At 42.2% G+C, this 16,904-nt stretch overlaps 1 protein-coding gene across 1 annotated transcript in view; it reads right to left on the minus strand.

Moving 5' to 3' along the window:
* Positions 1-382: 382 nt before the first annotated feature.
* cdh2 (cadherin 2, type 1, N-cadherin (neuronal)) overlaps positions 383-16,904 on the minus strand; it is a 61,678-nt gene continuing 45,156 nt past the window's right edge. The window contains exons 6-16 of the mRNA XM_083991607.1: positions 16,442-16,586; positions 15,970-16,142; positions 14,456-14,593; positions 13,791-13,976; positions 12,929-13,182; positions 11,920-12,062; positions 10,623-10,856; positions 9,425-9,658; positions 9,040-9,179; positions 4,426-4,590; positions 383-1,697 (exon numbers count right to left, since the gene is read on the minus strand). Coding sequence (XP_083847733.1) covers positions 1,491-1,697; positions 4,426-4,590; positions 9,040-9,179; positions 9,425-9,658; positions 10,623-10,856; positions 11,920-12,062; positions 12,929-13,182; positions 13,791-13,976; positions 14,456-14,593; positions 15,970-16,142; positions 16,442-16,586 — 2,019 coding nt within the window. The 3' untranslated portion in view covers positions 383-1,490. The remainder of the gene's footprint in view (positions 1,698-4,425; positions 4,591-9,039; positions 9,180-9,424; positions 9,659-10,622; positions 10,857-11,919; positions 12,063-12,928; positions 13,183-13,790; positions 13,977-14,455; positions 14,594-15,969; positions 16,143-16,441; positions 16,587-16,904) is intronic.

Consider the following 16,904-nt stretch of genomic DNA (forward strand, 5'->3'; position numbering starts at 1 on the left):
GTGCAAGCAACAAATAAATAAGGGTATAAATGATTTATTCCCGCCTCTGGTAAAATATTGTGCACTATATTTTTTTAGATAAAGCTATTGTCCTTTGAGATCGATTGCAGACTTTGCAATCTAATTAAGCCTCTGCAACACTGCTGAGTTTGAGTAAAAACAAATAAATAAAGAGGCAGATTTTAGCTCCAAAATTAGCATTTTATTTGGATGGCTGGGGTCAGAGATGTATAATTTGTTTTCCAGTACACATGGTTATCCACAAGGCTTAAGTCGAAAACCTTTTCCAGTCTTAAAGCTGAATCATTAATTAGTGCCTAGCATGTCATCCCACCCCCCCACCCCCTTTTTGGTACAAATTCAACAGTTGTGCTGACAAGATCACTACTTTTCAATTTTTATCAATGGGTTTTTCTTTTCTTTTTTTTATACAAAAAACTCTCTTAACTTCTACACATTTAAGGTCACCCAGATTTTTTTATTTTTTCACTTTGTAAATAAATTTGGGAAACAACATTTTTCATTTTTGTTGATAAAAACATGCAAAAAACTTGAATTTGTTGTCCAAATTATACATTTACAAGTTTGGAACTTTTTGCACTTCTTCATATACTACATCAAAAGAAAAAGATAAAGAAAAAAAAAAAACATTATGTACACACATCTTTTTACAGTGAAGTAAAACTTGAAAATATCAGATGATGACTAAGGCATATGAAGTGTACATAGATTAGACCAAAACAGTTTTTTTTTGTTGTTTTTGTAAAATACTACATCACTTCAAAAAAAAAGAAAAAAAAAATGCTACAAAAGTATGATTCATAACTCCCTTTATTTGCAACCAGCTGCATAATTTTAATTTTTTAGTGAAAAAGTCTACAAGTCTAGCGTACTGTACAGTGCTGCTCTTTAATTGTTTTTGTTTCCATCCAAGCTAACAGATGATCCTTCATTTTCTTTGTAGTTATTTAAATAATCTTCAACAAACAGGAGCGTTGTGTAACCAAAGAAAAAAAAGCATGTAGAAGCATACCAGAGTGTAACATACTTTGTTTGAAATCACTCCAAAAGTCAGAACCATTAAAGCCTTGAACATAAAACTAATCATTTAGATCCAAAAAAATGTACAAAAAGGCACATTATATCCCAGTGCTTCTGTACTGTGAAATTCAAGTGTAACTGAGCGCATTCAATACCAACAATCCGAGTGGCGACAGTCCACCAGTGTTCCCTCCCACATCCAACTGGACCACAGCCTATGCCTAAGCTTTCAACAAGCATATGTATGCGTAGACTACAACAATAAGCCTAGGTTGGTTTTTGAAAAAATTTCTGAATCAATGTTTATTTTTTGTTTCTTTTCTGTCACAGTTCTGTCACTCTCTCAGGGGAAATATCAGAAGCTGTAGATGTCCATCAACAGGAAATCTTTCCTTTTCTTCATTTTTTTTTCTCCATCTTTACATCAATTCAAGGAGTGGCTGTGTATCCTAGTCGTCACTTCCCCCGTACATGTCCGCCAGTTTTCTAAAGCGAGGGCCCCAGTCGTTGAGGTAATCGTAGTCCTGGTCGCCCCCGCTGCTGGAGGAGTTGAGGGAGCTTAGGGAGCCAGCTGTGGAGCCGCTGCCTTCGTAGTCGAACACTAGCAGGGAGTCGTAGGGAGGAGCGGTGGGGTCGTTGTCTGCTGCCTTGAGTCCCTGTACAGAAGGGAAATAAAACCCACGGTTAGATGAAAAGATTAAGCCGTGTCTGCACGCCGACATCGTCTGCAACAAGGGGTGAGCCACGTGAACACGGCCCCCTCCCCCCTGCTGCTGCACAAGAACAGGCTAATCTATCCTAAAACCAGTCAGTAGGCTCTGCCTCCACTTGTTCAGGAAATCAGGCTCTGGTGTTCCCGCGTGTTTCCCTCTGTGTTTTGGTTGGCATTCTCCTGATGTTTCTGGGATGTCGGATTATCCACCGCTTGATCAAAAGCCAAGATTGAGCGTGACCAGCAGCCTCAGTAGAGTGCAATCATCTCCCCCTCCCCCAACTGACCCTTGAGCAAGGCCCCCATTTCTCTTCAAAGGCAGTACAAGTCCAGCACTCATACTCTGTCATCTATAATCTAGATGGCCATTTCTTTAATATTTCATTTTTATCTGACTCCTACCTAAACAGCAGCAGTAAGGCACAAGACTCAACCCAGGCAGAAATGAGGAGCGCGTGTTTGTGTGTGTGTGTGTGTGTGCGTGCGCCACAAACGTGTGCCAGCGTGTGTGTTAACATGAGGCTCCTGGTGCTGGTGGAGCTGGTTCTATTTTGAAGATTGCGCTCGACATTCCCAGAAATCCTCACCGCGCCGTCATGAGAGTTCCTTATGGATTGTTATTGATTTCCAGCCTCATTCTTTAATGGGACTCTGGAGACTTGATGGATTGCTAATCTAGGAGTTGAGCTGTGCTTTGGCCATGAACCACTTTGGAACCAAGCCTGCGTTCTCCCTCTTACTGCCACTCGTGAGGACACCCAACATATAATAAATGAATTAAAAGAGGTAGAGCAACATAACACAAGAGAAACGAGACCTCGGCTCATTGGGAACTTGTCAAAGATTTATTGTTTCCCTTATGCTGCCGTTATAGCGCTGAAATGCTTTCAAATAAAAAGATGGATTGAATTAAAGTGCCTGGGCACTTAGCGATTATTTTCCACTTGTTAGCTTTCGTTAAGTATTTTGCTCAGGGCCGTGGTGCTGATAATTTGGTGGGAAATATGACAGATGGATCGTTCATTACAATTACAACCATAATCGCTCTGCTGGTTATAGCCCCCACTATCTACGACCAAAACCCCACCGGCAGTCTCAAACGATTAGTCAATCACACAACCCCGGCTCCATAATTTCATTAGAAGTGACTCATCCATTGCGCTACAGACAATCACAACTCCAAGGGAAATGTTGAAGTGTCCTAACTTTTATGGAGTCTCTCTGTCCCGCCGAAAACAAAAGAGATGTGTAACCAAACCCACTGGTATTTCTATTCACAAGACCAGCTGAAACAAAGCACTATGCAAGAATGCTGAATGCAATCACTTCAGCTTTGTTTTCCTCTGTGGCACTGTGTCCACCTGTGACCAACAGAGGTTATGTCACGTTGGCGCTAATGTATTTAATGTCACCCCCCTCTGTGGGAACAGACCAGGAGTTGACTAATAGACCTTTGTTTGTCCGACTGCGGGGTTAAAGTCCTTATGCTAAATCTATGCCTAATTTTTTTTGTCCCTCTAATTTAATTAAGAGCCACAAGCTCCTGGGGCGTGTGCACATTTCAGGATGAAGATCAGCCGCCGCCGCCACCACCCCCCCTCCTCACTCCCCCAGTCTCCCCTCCCTCACCACTCATCTCATTGCTCCTCTGGCAGCTAGCCCTCATCAGTTAGGTCAGATTCCAGCTCCATGCGAGCGCTGGAGTTACCATGACTGAGCTTCAGCGACAGTCAGATCTGGGACTAAAAACAGATCGGCACTGCCTGGTTGCAAGTGTGAGTGTTTTCTGGGTCAGGATGCTCAGAACTTGAGAAAGTCTCAAAGGTCTTGTGAGAATATTAAAATAACAAGGCTGATGAAGGATGGAGCGCATTGTGGAGCTGTTCTTTATTGGACGGGAGCAATTCAACTCCATAACCACTGTTAGGACAAGTGTATTAGGTGTATTCATGACACGACGGTGAGAAGTGAAAATGAGTTGTGCCTGAGTAAAGCGATCTGAGAGATAGATGGTCAGGGAGCAGAGCTGAAAGAGCAAGTTCTAATCTAAAAACATGGGCGCCATCCAAAAACTAGGAGAGAACTCCATTTGTAATGCTGTGAAACTCTTGTCTGTTGGAGCTTGTGAAAAATACATGACTGCTCTTTTCATTTTACATTCTCCCTTCATGCTGGAGTCAATGATGGCCTCAGGCAAACGAGGGCACTCTCAACACTGCACTCCGATAGAAAGCCAATGTATTGCTCCTCTCATCTCCTATTTCTATGCTGACACATCTATAACTACTTTGGCGGAAAGTGAAGAGAAAAACAATTATATCTAAGTGAGTTAGCATCATGTACTTTTTGGGCTTGGTACATGTCTGAGCGGATATATGTGAGATGAGAAAAGTTTCTACTTTCTGCTGGGAAAAGATGGAAACAATTCTAAAAAATAATTGATTCAATTTAAAGTTAAGGTTTTTTTTCTCTCTCACCATGAGGCTGTGCTCAACTCCTCAATACTGAGCCAAATTGTTTATTTAGATACAAATTTATTAGAGGAAAGTCACTCAACTTGAAAATGAAATTCAAGCTTTGTGACAGCACTGATCCTTTTCACTTCAGCTCTCTTCCCGGCTCCTAGGACTTGAATTCAGTTTTCAATAACTGTTGCCGGCTGATGTTCTTACCTCATTGATAAAGTCTCCGATGTCTCCGGGGTGGGGTGCTGCTGACCTCATGGGGTACTGTGGCTCGGGGTGGAGGGGTCTTTCGTCTAGACGGCGGATTCCCACCGGCTTGATGGCATCAGGCTCTAACGTGTCCGGCTGCTGGAGCTGACTGAGGTCGTAATCCTGGGGAGCACAGACAGATGGGAGTTAGCACAGACCCCAAACTGAGCGCGTTTATTTACATAGGTAAAAGCGTTCCTGCGTTATTTGGCGGAGAGAGGAGTTCAGCTAAGTTAAAGGGAGATTTTAAAAGTTCAGAACGCAACGAGGGGAGTTGAGGGGACACGAGGAAAACTTTAATCTTCTTGTCTGTGAAGCACAAGCCCAGGGACAATTTGACACATTAAAAGAGCCTAGCAGTGAGGGGGGGCCGAGCTGAGGACCACATCATACGCTGCAGAGTGTTTGTACTTGTGCAGTGTGCTGCAGGAAGGATGTGCAGGCGACTGTTTTGCTCTAATCAATGCCCAGACACGGGATGGTGGATATGCATAAGCCATTGCTAATCCTATTAACATTACCAAGGCAACCTGAATGGCTCGCAGTTTGTGCAAAGTCATGGGCAGGGAAGGAGGAGGAGAAAGAGGGAGAAAGACTGAAAGACAGAAAAGGAGTTAAGAGACAGAAAGAGCCTTGCTGAGCTGAGCTGAATGTCTGGATGGTATCACGGTGACAGCAGATATGATAGAGAAAATGCCATTTGAGAATCAGGGTGTGTGCCTAATAAGCGTGCATGATGGATTGTCCCTCTTTAGAAGATTTTCAGTAATCCATCCATCTCTAATATCCCCCCTTCAAAATTGTCTTTGCTCAGTTGCACATGTACCTACATACACACACACACACACACACACACACACACACACTCCCTCCCAGAAGATAGATAAATAAATACATTAAAAAAAAAGGGCTGCAGACGTTCCGATGTAAAAATAAACGTGAGAATAAATATAAACCCTGTGATGATGCACAAACAACCCAGATATCCAAACACAACAAAGCGAGCGGGCACTTGACAAACACCTACTCAACTCCACGCTAATAAGTATCATCTCAAACTCTAAAACAAACGCATTGATTATTCATGTGTAATTTGATTTCGAAGGGGAATGACAATCACTCCCTGAAGCTGAGCTGCAGGGGAACAATGGTCATCGTGCATCGTCACAATAACCCCATCCATCATCTTTGGTCCATTTCAGTCTGACTCCCGTCCGACCTTCCCTGAGTGTGTGCACACCGTAGGGGTCAGGAGTTGGTGACAGGAATTGCAACAGAGCCGTATAATGGTTGAACTAAGCAGGAAGGTCTAATGACATACCGGTTCCCCTTCAGGGAATTGACTCCTCACACGTACACCGGCCTGGTGAAATGGCTGCCTCTGGCACTCATGACCCACATTCAAACATAGACTGAGATTGAACATTTCCAAGCTGTATACACTTCATCTGTCGTGAGACGTAGCTGCGGCAATTCTAAACAGGACTGAGTTTATTTATCATCATGCCGACACCGAGCTGGAAGTCTGGTCCCTACCTTAAAATCTAAGGTTTCATTTCAGTTTATTTTCATGGCTGTTGTTTTCAGTCCTATTAGTAATAATAAGATAACACTAATTCATTTTGTGACTGAGGTCTGGCCGATCGGCAACATCTCCAAAACTGAATGCAATAGGATCTGAAACATGAGCAGACATATGATCACACGGGTTTTAAACAAACCCCAAGTTATTTGGAGGAGGAAATTGAGAAGAACAATTAAACTTGTTTCCCCCAAACAGTTTGTTGTAAACATCCATTGCAGCAGACTTACTGGCTCAACTAAAGTGCTGGCTTCTTTACAACATGCTTTAAAGGGGTAGCTGTACGTTTTTGGAAATTCCACATTCCACATTCACTCCCTTGCCGGGAATTAAATCAAAAGATTCATAGCACTCTCATGTCTGTGAGAGCAAAGGAAAAAGGCAGCCGGTTAGCTTAGCTTTGCATGACTGGAGAGAGAGGTGCTGGCAGGTAGATTTAGATACTTTTGGACAAAGCCAAATGAGCCGTTTCCCCCCTTATTCCAGTCTTTGTGCTAATTTAACACTCATATTTACCATGTAGACATGAGCACGTCTCATTCGACATTTTGCTCTTGGCAAGAAGGTGAATAAGCACACATCCCAAGTTTTATAACTAACAACTCTCTTAAATCTCAAATTTCCTGCCCTATTGGACATAGAGCATGATTCCAAATCTTAGCAATTACATATTTTTTTGCTCTGTTAACATAATTGAAATAATGGCCCAAAGTGCAAAAACTAACCCTGTGCTGTAATAAAGAGGAATTATCCTGTAAGAGCGGCTCTCTGACATATTATACTTCCCTTTATCTCAAGTGACAAATACATGAGGCAGTTATACTATCTGCTCAGACAGGTCTCATTTCTTTATGTGGTATTTATTACATTGGATTGAAAAACAAATCAGAACGTATTTCAATTCATGCCTCCAAAGCCACGCTGCCTTAACGTTAATGTGCAGCAAATTATTCTGAAGTCGTTAGAAATAGCAGACGACTCCTCTCCGCCACACATTTTTTATCTTTTTCACCTGCAAACCTGCACACAACGACTCCTTTTCCTTTTCCATGTCCACAGAATGCAGCCAGATCAGCTGTCTGCCTTTGATGAAATGAGTGCTTCACAAACCAATACAAACCAGGGCAATGGCAGCAGCAACTAAAATCATATACTCTGAGAGCGCCCAATGGTCTGACACTTCAATTTCCTCCCCAGCGGGAGATAGGGAGAACAGAGGTGGGCATTATAAAGACCACATCGCCGGGAAAGTCAGGCCCATTTTTTACCCGACACTGACTTCCCTGATTCTGCAGACAAGACCATTTTCTCCTGGCGCCCTGCACTTCTCTGCGCCCGTCAAAATGGAAGCTTGTTTTCCCTCAATAAATTGCTGCAGCCGTTTGTTTGCCTTTGAGGAGTGTTATATCATGCAACAGTTTCCTTTTCAAAGTGTTCTGGTCCACAAGTTTGTGCATTTTGTGTGTGAAAGTAAGGATATGAATACACAAGTGGGTGTACTCCCTCCTGCCTAATCACTGGCAGATGTATAATGGCTTTCCAGTCATATTGTTACCTTAGACAGAGCTTCATTATTGTGCCACAGCAGATGTCTGTCTCCAAATGACATCAGCTTACCAATTACAAGTCTCCAAGGCTAATTTGGCACTGTGCTGGGTCAGCCCAGGGTCTCCCACTCATTTCTGCTATACCTAAGCCTCCGGAGCACTTCAGCTAGCAGCAAGAAAATAGCCCATTTGCTATATTACTGCCTTTTTATGAAATGATTCCGTTCTGCTAACAAGAGGTCATTAGGACAATTGAATTTGTGTCTGAATGTGCCTGATCAGTGCGCAGGGAGATGTGACTTCACAGAGATGTGACTTTATTGATGTCTGTGGCTCTGCATTGCTATTCAGTATATGTGTTTGTGTGTGTTAGGGGGTTGGTGAGTGGGAACCAGTTCCAGCCGAGGAAACATTTCCAATATTTCCAGAGCCGATTGGATCAAAATGTGTTTGCCTTATTGACTCTGGGCTTCGATTCTCAGCTCCTCTCTAGAAAAAAAAAAAAAAGACCATTTCCAATTTACACCGAAAACTGCCTTGCCCCTCATTGTGACTGAGTGTGAGGTGTATCTTAGAGCAGCATAATGAGCAGGAGTAATACCAGAAAGAATGCATTCTAAGTATGCACCATGGACGCTTGCAGAAAAAAAAGACTAGGTGGTCCTCTTTGTCCTTATGCTGCTTCAGTTATACAAAAACTGCTACTGTGCTGCATAGATGTGACCTGAATGTTACCCCCTAACAAAGACCACACACCCTGCACACATGTCACCCTTTCGGAGAAATGTCAGTCTTACTGAGCTACTGCATGTAGGTCAAATGCAACAAGGTAATCCTCAAAAGTCTCAAGTGTTTGTCCACTAATGTAAATATTCGGTAACACTTTACTTGAAGGTATCGTCATAAGAGTGACATGACACTGTCATAAGACTGACATGACACAGTCATGAACGTGTCATAAACATTATGTCAATGTCATAACATTGTCATTAAGTGTCATTCGGTTAACCCTAACCCTACAAAAACCGAATGACACTTAATGAGAACGTTACAGAAATTATGAGAGAGGTACTACCTATGACCAATTTATTAGTCAAAAACCCAGTTTATCTGCTGCACCAGTGCTGTGCCAGTTTGATCAAATATGTAGCAAGAAAAAAGCAAACACCCACACAACTGTCGTCAGATTCTGATTTAAATGTTGCTAAATCCTGACTGGTGCTTTTGAGTGTGTATGTGGCAACACGCTCCTAAACCAGTGAGACAGGACAAAGTCAAAGCAGCACAGGCAGAAATCTTTCAACTGGAATAATCACAACTGTTCTTCATCTGGCAAAAAAAATCTGTCTGGGAAAATATGTTTTCAGAGCCTTTAAAATATCTGTTGTGTTATGTAATGTTAAAGGAGTCTACTCTCTGTGTGTTTAACAACAGGACTCTTACCTGATCCTCCTCTCCTCCACCTTCCTCGTCGTACTTGAGAATGTTGTCTCTCACGTCATCCTCGGGATCAATGAGGAGCTGCTTGGCCTGACGCTCTTTGTCACGGCGTTTCATCCACACAACAAACATCAACACGAGAACTGACAGAGAGAGAGAGAGAGAGAGAGAGAGAGAAAGAGAGATCTCATATTACAAAACATAATAACTTACATATTTTTGTACAAATGTAATCGGATCCGATGTTTTAGAGCTTGGATATGGGCCCTGATCTTTTTTGGTAATCCTACAGTAATCTAGTAGTATCTCAGATAATGTTTAGCTGTCTTTATAATCCCCGTGTGTGGATGTGTGATGTGCTGATTGAGAGAGGCACTGAGACACTCACTGAGGAGGATGATGATGCAGAGGAGGATGGATATGATGGCCCCCGTGCCCAGACCGGCGGCCATGATGTGCTGCTGGTCAGTGCAGTCCCCGTTGACGTCGCACTGACAGACTTTAATCCGCAGGTAGGAGGTGTTGGACATGGGCAGGTTGCCTGAGTCGGTGATGATGATGGGGATCTCGTAGATACCACTCTCAAGGAAGCCGATCTTCAGGCTCATCTGAGCGTAGTCACCTGAGAAACACAGAAGAGAAAAGAATTTTTAAAAAATTGTGACTGATCTATGACGGCTTCTTTTTAGAGGACATTAATATGAAGTGGTGAGAGATTGAGCAAGTTAATGTGATTAAATATAAAATAACATCATGTTTCTTTAGCAGATAATTCTTTCAGAGGGGATTAAACCAAAACTCTGAATAGTCGTTTGTATAGACCATGTTCACAGTACGATTACACACTTAGTACGACAAATATGCTGCATAAATTCCTACCTGGAAGTTGCATCAGCATATCTAATCCAAAACATGGTCAGGATTTAGATTGGGAGCTTATAAATCTACTGAATACCTTTTGATAATGCTGCTTAGGCTAAATTCCTAGCTGCGATAATCCAAATGCCATTATCCTATTAAGATATATTCACTGCGTTTCAGCTGACACTATCTAATAGCAAAACACACAACAAATGAGTTCTTCCACTAATGTTTTTTGTTTCAAATTAGCATGAAAAATTAATGACTGTTTGGTGAGGTTAATATAATATTACACCGTGGTTCTCTGCTCTACCTGACCCTTCTGCAGTGTGCTTCTGTATTTACACTCCTGTATCATTCTGAATGTTACTCGCAAGGGATCATAGATCAAAAGTTTCACGTTTTAATTAATGGACAACAAACTGCTGAACATTTTATATGCGTACATTGCAAGATATTCAACAGTTTTCTTTCGAATTATTAAGTGTCACTGACTGAAAAAAAGGCAGAAAATTGTCACCTTCTCTCCTTTCACTTTCCACTAATGAATACAAATGAAGGCCAGCGCCAAAAAGATGAATCAATGTCCTTGACAGGTTATCTAAGGAATTTCGCAGCCCAAGGTTTTGCTAATATGCATGTATGGTATAAGTAGCCTGATATGATTCTAATTAGCATTATATGAAAAAAATGTGTGTGTGTGTGTGGTGTGTTTCATGTCTTACCGCTGATTCTTGTGATGGTCCAGTTTCTCCGAACATCTGAGGGCCGGTGGGCTAACTCAAAGGCAAACGGCCCTGCGTTCGGGTTCAGGTCTCCGTCCAGGGCGGTGATGTTGATGGCATTTGGCTCTGGCTTTTCGCATATCTCTGTCTCCTGAGGGGATACCCTGGGAGCGTTGTCGTTGATATCGAGCAGGTAGATCTGTAGAGTACCTGTGCCGCTTGCTGGAGGTACACCTGCACGGGTCACAAAATGACACACACACTTAGCGCATACATATTTATGAGAAAAGGGATATTTTTTAAATTTCCATACGGTTAGTAAAATATATTCTATTGAAATTCCAGCCTTCATTTTGCACTCAATATGCATTTGACGGCAGAAAGTAAAGTATGAAGTTCATTCTTTGGATCTCCTGGTATAAAGACACTCTAAACAGCTATTTACTCTAGTGGGAGAAGTCCCATCCAAACTGCATAATGATCTGAGAATCTAATCTCAAGTGAGGAGGTAGACCGAAAGAGGGAGATATCAAAAAATTTGGCCAAAGTGTGTGTGTTCGTGTGTGTGTGTGCCTGAGGAACGTCTTCCTGACGAAGGACACGGGATGGGAATACTAAAGCAGACAAACAGAGCCCACTGTCGCTTCTCTCAGGCTCCTCTATGTATTCACTCAGCTAAGAGGCTTTTTTACCATTCAGGCCACGCTCAAAGGAGCTAGTCATCCAATCCTGACCCATTAATGCTGAGAAACCTCTTTATTGGTAGAGTTTTTAAGCCTATTGGCCTAAGCTATGCTCCGGAGAACAGGGTAAACCTGAACAGAGGTAAATCCCACCAGTGCAGGGAAGAGGTGAATATATCCCCGTGCTGGATGATTCTGGGATTGCTAGCACATTAACCTTCAACTAAGATGGTCAGCGCTCCAGACAGGCCAAGTGCCTAGTTGACCTTCAGGCATGTTGGATGTCATTGTGTCTGTAACTGAGGTTCTTTTTTTTTTCCACCAACACTTTCAGGGTGTTTGTGCACCAGCTTTGGGTGAAAAACATCACAGAGGTAGTCAAAGTGATGCTAGGTGGAAGATTGACCTTTGAGAGGGAGGCTACATTAGACATGTGCTAGGCTTCCTTTGGAAAAGGCAGCATTATCTCCTCCTGAATGCTCTGACAATAATGGCCTAGAATAGAGTGCTTGTGTAACAGCCTGGCTAAAACACCTAGACCATGTAACCAGTGCATCACAGGACCTCAACAAGGTATTTTTGGCATCCGCAGTACCATTTCTACAGTTACTTACCACTGTCAGAAGCCAGGAATGTTGCGTTGTACAAACTGTTCTTCACATAAGGTGACTCTCGGTCCAAAATGGCAATTGTTGTGATACGACCAGTGTTGGGGTCAATCCTTAGCCAGTTGGCTGGATCTGAGAGCTTGGAGTATCTGGAGGGAAGAGGGGGGAATAGAGATTTATACACTCAGTTCATCTGCTTTAAGATGAATATTTCCACTTGTGAGTTATTTGGAAGTTGTGATAATGTTTAAAAACGGTTGAATTTTGTTTTCTGCAGTGGGATGATGGATTTAGTCTCTATTACCATCTTAGCATCTCTTTCTTTCATGCTTTTGTTTTCATTTGTTGACACAGAATAAATATTTTAGATGTCATACATTTTACATAATTATTCTAACTTTTGAGAACTGCCTGTCAGGGGAGACCAAACTAGCTTGTTGTTATCAGTAGCTCAAACTAATTTGTAGGACAAACTGTGGAATTAAAAAGCTAGATTATTTCTAATGGACTGTTTTCAGGCAGATAAACTCTACCACGGCCAAACAGCTGTGCCGCAAGATGTCTGATGATGAAAAGGGGGGGAAAAAAGGACTTGCTCAACAAGAATGAGATGGAGGCACGCTGGTTGCTATAGTGTTATTCCAGCAGGAATGATGGAGAAACAGTCTGAGTGTACAGTACTCACCCCATGACATTATTCTACAATGATTTAGGGGTGTTACAATCATTAATATACCTACAAGTGTACTTATGCCCTTTTCAGCTGATTGTTTTAAAAATGTAAAATGTAATTTAAACCTCTGTGCTGAATGTCTATGTGCTGCAATTCTTGGCCAGGTCTCTCTTGGAAAAGAGATCTTTGATCTCAATGGGACAAACCTGGTTAAATAAAGGTTATACTGGTAATAATAATGATAATGATAATAATGTTTAAGTGGGAAGTGGAGCAAATCTAGAAACTGAACCCGTTTCCTTCTATCAAATTCTTCCAGTTTCTCTTTCTATTGCAAAATACCTGATGCTTTGCTGCATGAAGCGATCAGGGTCTTGTGCAGTGAAGGTAGTCAGAGTTGACTCGGGCATCATTCCTTCCTCGAGCTTAATGAGTTTGGGGTTGGGCTCGAAGTAGGGGCTCTCGTTGACATCTATCACTCTGATGGAGACGGTGGCAGTGGACTGACGAGGGGAGTGGATGCCTCTGGCCAGGGGAATCTCATTCTTCGCTTCCACTGTCAGCACATACGTCCTACTGATTTCATAGTCAATAGGCTGGAAAAACAGAAAAGGGGGCGAATAGAGGGAGAAAATCAGAAACAAGACGCAGAACCAATGAAATGACATGACACATTTGGTTATATGAAACTGGTGAGAGAGTTATGCAAAGAATGAGGGCTTTTTCTTCCTCTTGGCTAAAAAACTATTATTGTGAAAGCTCACTGTAGATAGTGAGAGGAGATAAAGCGACTATGTCCTTTTGTGGCCAGCTCAAGGATACGCAGCAGCAAGAGAGCTGCTGTAAGAGATGTGCAACCAACCAATTTTATCTCAAATGTGTTCTGAATCTCAAAATTGTGTTTTAAGTTTTAATAATGTATTATGTATTTGAACTGACACAAAATTCAAGCAGAGAATTTTCTATTGGCTCTAACCTCATACTAAGCACAACATTTAAAGAGTCTTTACTTCTATCAAATTCAATAAAATAAAAACAATTCCCTGAATGTGAGAGACGTACAGTGACAGAATATGACAAAAAATAATGCAGAGCCAACTACCCCCAACCCTTTCACTGTAACATTATATACCATAGCATAGCAGTGTGATTTACAAATCATCTCTGAGGCGAAGGGCGGAGTTTGAAGGGGGAGGGGGCTTACCTTGACGACCGTGACCAGGCCCTCGTTAGTGGTTGGATCAGTGGGCACGGAGAACCTGCCACTGGGGTCGCCCCCGGTGATTTTGTAGACAGCGTTCCAGGCTGGTGTGTTGGGCTGGTCCTTGTCAGTCACCGTCAGGTTGGCCACAATGACATTCACACGGTTTTCAGGCACCTCGCCGAAAAACTGCATGAATAAACCATGAATGCACAGAACAGCGAGCTGTTAGCGATACTGCTGTGGCAGCAGAAAACACACCGGGCCGTGCCTTACACAGCACAGCAGGACCAATCTCGGGTAAATAGACATCTAAGGTAACTTATCATGTCGTCATGGTCATCTCATTCCCTGCTCTCCCCTGATAGCGCAACAGTAGCATTACAAATTTCAGTGATTCGCGAGCACGGTAAGTGCCTCCTTCACTCGGGCAGACATCCCGATAGCAGTATGTGTCAACATTTGGAGGGGGGGATATAACACTTTGCACATGGCTGGCTACTTGTGTATCTGTGTGACTTCGGAAATGCTGGGCAAGCAGATCTAGGCAAGTGAGCAGAACTGATGGTTCAGTGCATATATCCACATTGGGGTGACATGAGGGTCCTTGAGATGCTTTTCTCTCACTCAGATCACTGTGTTGCATTAGATATGAGTTTGTTTCTTACCGTCTCAGCAGTAAACTCTGGCGGATTGTCATTAACGTCGGTGACTCTGATGACAGCGGTGGCTGTGTTGGAGAGACCGTACATAGGGTTGCCTTCCATGTCAGTAGCCTGGATGATCAGTGTGTACTGGGGCACTTTCTGGAAGGGAAAAGAAGAAAAACAATACTAGGATTAAAACACAATTCTCTGTAAAGCAATGATGAAGCCACTTTAACAGTGTAGCTGTGAGGATGCGTTGTTATTGTGAACTATACATTATGTTGACCTTTTTGTTTATTTTATAATATATAATGTCTCTGTTCATGTACGCAAATGAGGATAAGCAAAAGATTAGAAACACTGTTGTAGATATTTCAATTCATTACAAAACTACCACAAATTACTGCCCCAAAAATGACCTCACAGTTGAATCAACACCTCTGACTGAGTGTCAGCAAAAACTGAGCATTTTAAGCTCCATGAAGATTTATTTCTGGGCTATTGTATTGGATTATGCTACACTCTCTTCCCTAATAAGACGGTAACTCAATGTGCATGAGTATTAATGTTTTCAGCTAAAATGAAACAAATCTGAACTGGATAGCTTCTTAATTATGATGGCTAATGGTGGCATTTTATATGAGTCTGATTACTCCTTATGGGAGTATGTGAGTTTGGGAGTGGATGTGTGAAACTTACACCTCTGCTATGTACAACATCATGAAGCTAACAAATGACTCTTTTCACATTAAAAGCCACTCAGGTGACGGACCAGTTGCTAGGTAATGAGAGTCGGGCAAATTACTTTCATGGTGGCAACTGGCAGACATAAAACGGCGGCCCCAGGGCAGAAGTGATTGAGCAGCCACCTAGCCAGATTGCCCTCGCTAGAATTGCACCAACTGGCTCCAGCTTTCTATATTATTTTATTTATTTTCTCAAACTGCCATGCGATTCAATTAAATTAGAGAGTGGTAGCGTTTACAGCACAGGAAATAGAGAGAAAGAAAATGCAAGTAAGGCCTCTGCTTTAGAGGGGGGAAAGAAATGAAGGCAAGAATGAGGGAAGGGAAACATTTAGCTGCTCAGTGATGCACGCTGCATCCTTGTAAGAGTAAATAAGTGTGAAAGAGCCAAGTCCATTCCCCATCCCTACTTCTCATTTAGCTGATAATCAGCAAAATTCACTTTGGCTCATTAGCTCTCAGACAGTCTGGATATTAGCAAAGATATTCAAGCTGTGTTTTGTCATCATATAAAAAATGCACAACCCATTTATGTAAACATGGAAAATGAATATGTTGATGCGCATCTACAACAGGCAGCAAACGCTGAACAAAAATTAGTTCATATAATGGATGGCCTCGCTAATGAAGGTTTCACTTAAATGCCGACAATTTATAGGTCTACATTCATAAATGCTAAATAGGGAGGGGATTGGCAACAGCATTATACTATATGAAAGCTATCTCATAGAGAAGGTAAAGAGAGAGAGTGATAGAATGAAGGAAAAAAAATGTTTTTGTGTCAGTCACCTCTCTGTCGAGGCCAGCTGCCACCGTGATGATGCCTCCTGTTTTATTGTTGATGGTGAACATATTGGAGGTTGGACTCTCTGGATTCTGAGACAGGATCTTGTAACGCAGCATCCCATTTGCTGTTTTAGGGTCGTCTTTGTCAACAGATGTAACTGTCATGACAAATGTTCCTACAAGATAAAAAGACAAGATGCAAACATCATGAATTCATGAAAAGAGCTATTAAAAACTGTATAAGTTTCATGATTTTGTTATATAGGCACTGGATGTTCTTTCTGATGATCTCAAAATACCAGTGAATGCTTTAAAACAGCAGAAGCAAAGTTAACAAAGTGGCCACCCCAGGAATTCTATCAATGCTGTTTGATCGGCTAACAGTCTGGCAACATGTGAGGGTGGAGGCTCAGACTACAGCCGATCGTTTGCTCATACAGTGTAGTGCTGCGCTCTGCTTTATGCTGTATATTACCTGGCTTGGAACCCTCTGGGACACTGCCATTCCAGATCTGATGGGTGAACTCGGGTCTGTTGTCGTTCATGTCGATTACATTGATCACAATGTCAATAGGGTTTTCTACCTGGTTGCCGTTCAGGTCCACTGCATGGGCTCTCAGCTGGAGGAAAACACAAACACATCTGGACTGTAGGACTGTTCAGGCAAGGACTGTTATCAACTGAACAAACAATATGTTGGGAGAACCCACTCGCTGAATATCACTCGTTAAACTACTGTGATAATTAACCCCACAAACCATAATTAAAATCTTTCAGTGCATACAGAAGAGCAAACGTTCGTGAAAATCCTCTTTATTTCAAACTGATGTGACCAAGAGAGGAACATTCTCTTGTAAAGAGCAAGTTTTTCCCACTACTAGCTCTGGCACATGCAGGGCAAAAAGACGGAGATTAGATTTAGTCTGATAACTGCCAGA

The sequence above is a fragment of the Trachurus trachurus genome (assembly GCF_905171665.1).
Source record: "Trachurus trachurus genome assembly, chromosome: 17".
Taxonomy (NCBI): Eukaryota; Metazoa; Chordata; class Actinopteri; order Carangiformes; family Carangidae; genus Trachurus; species Trachurus trachurus.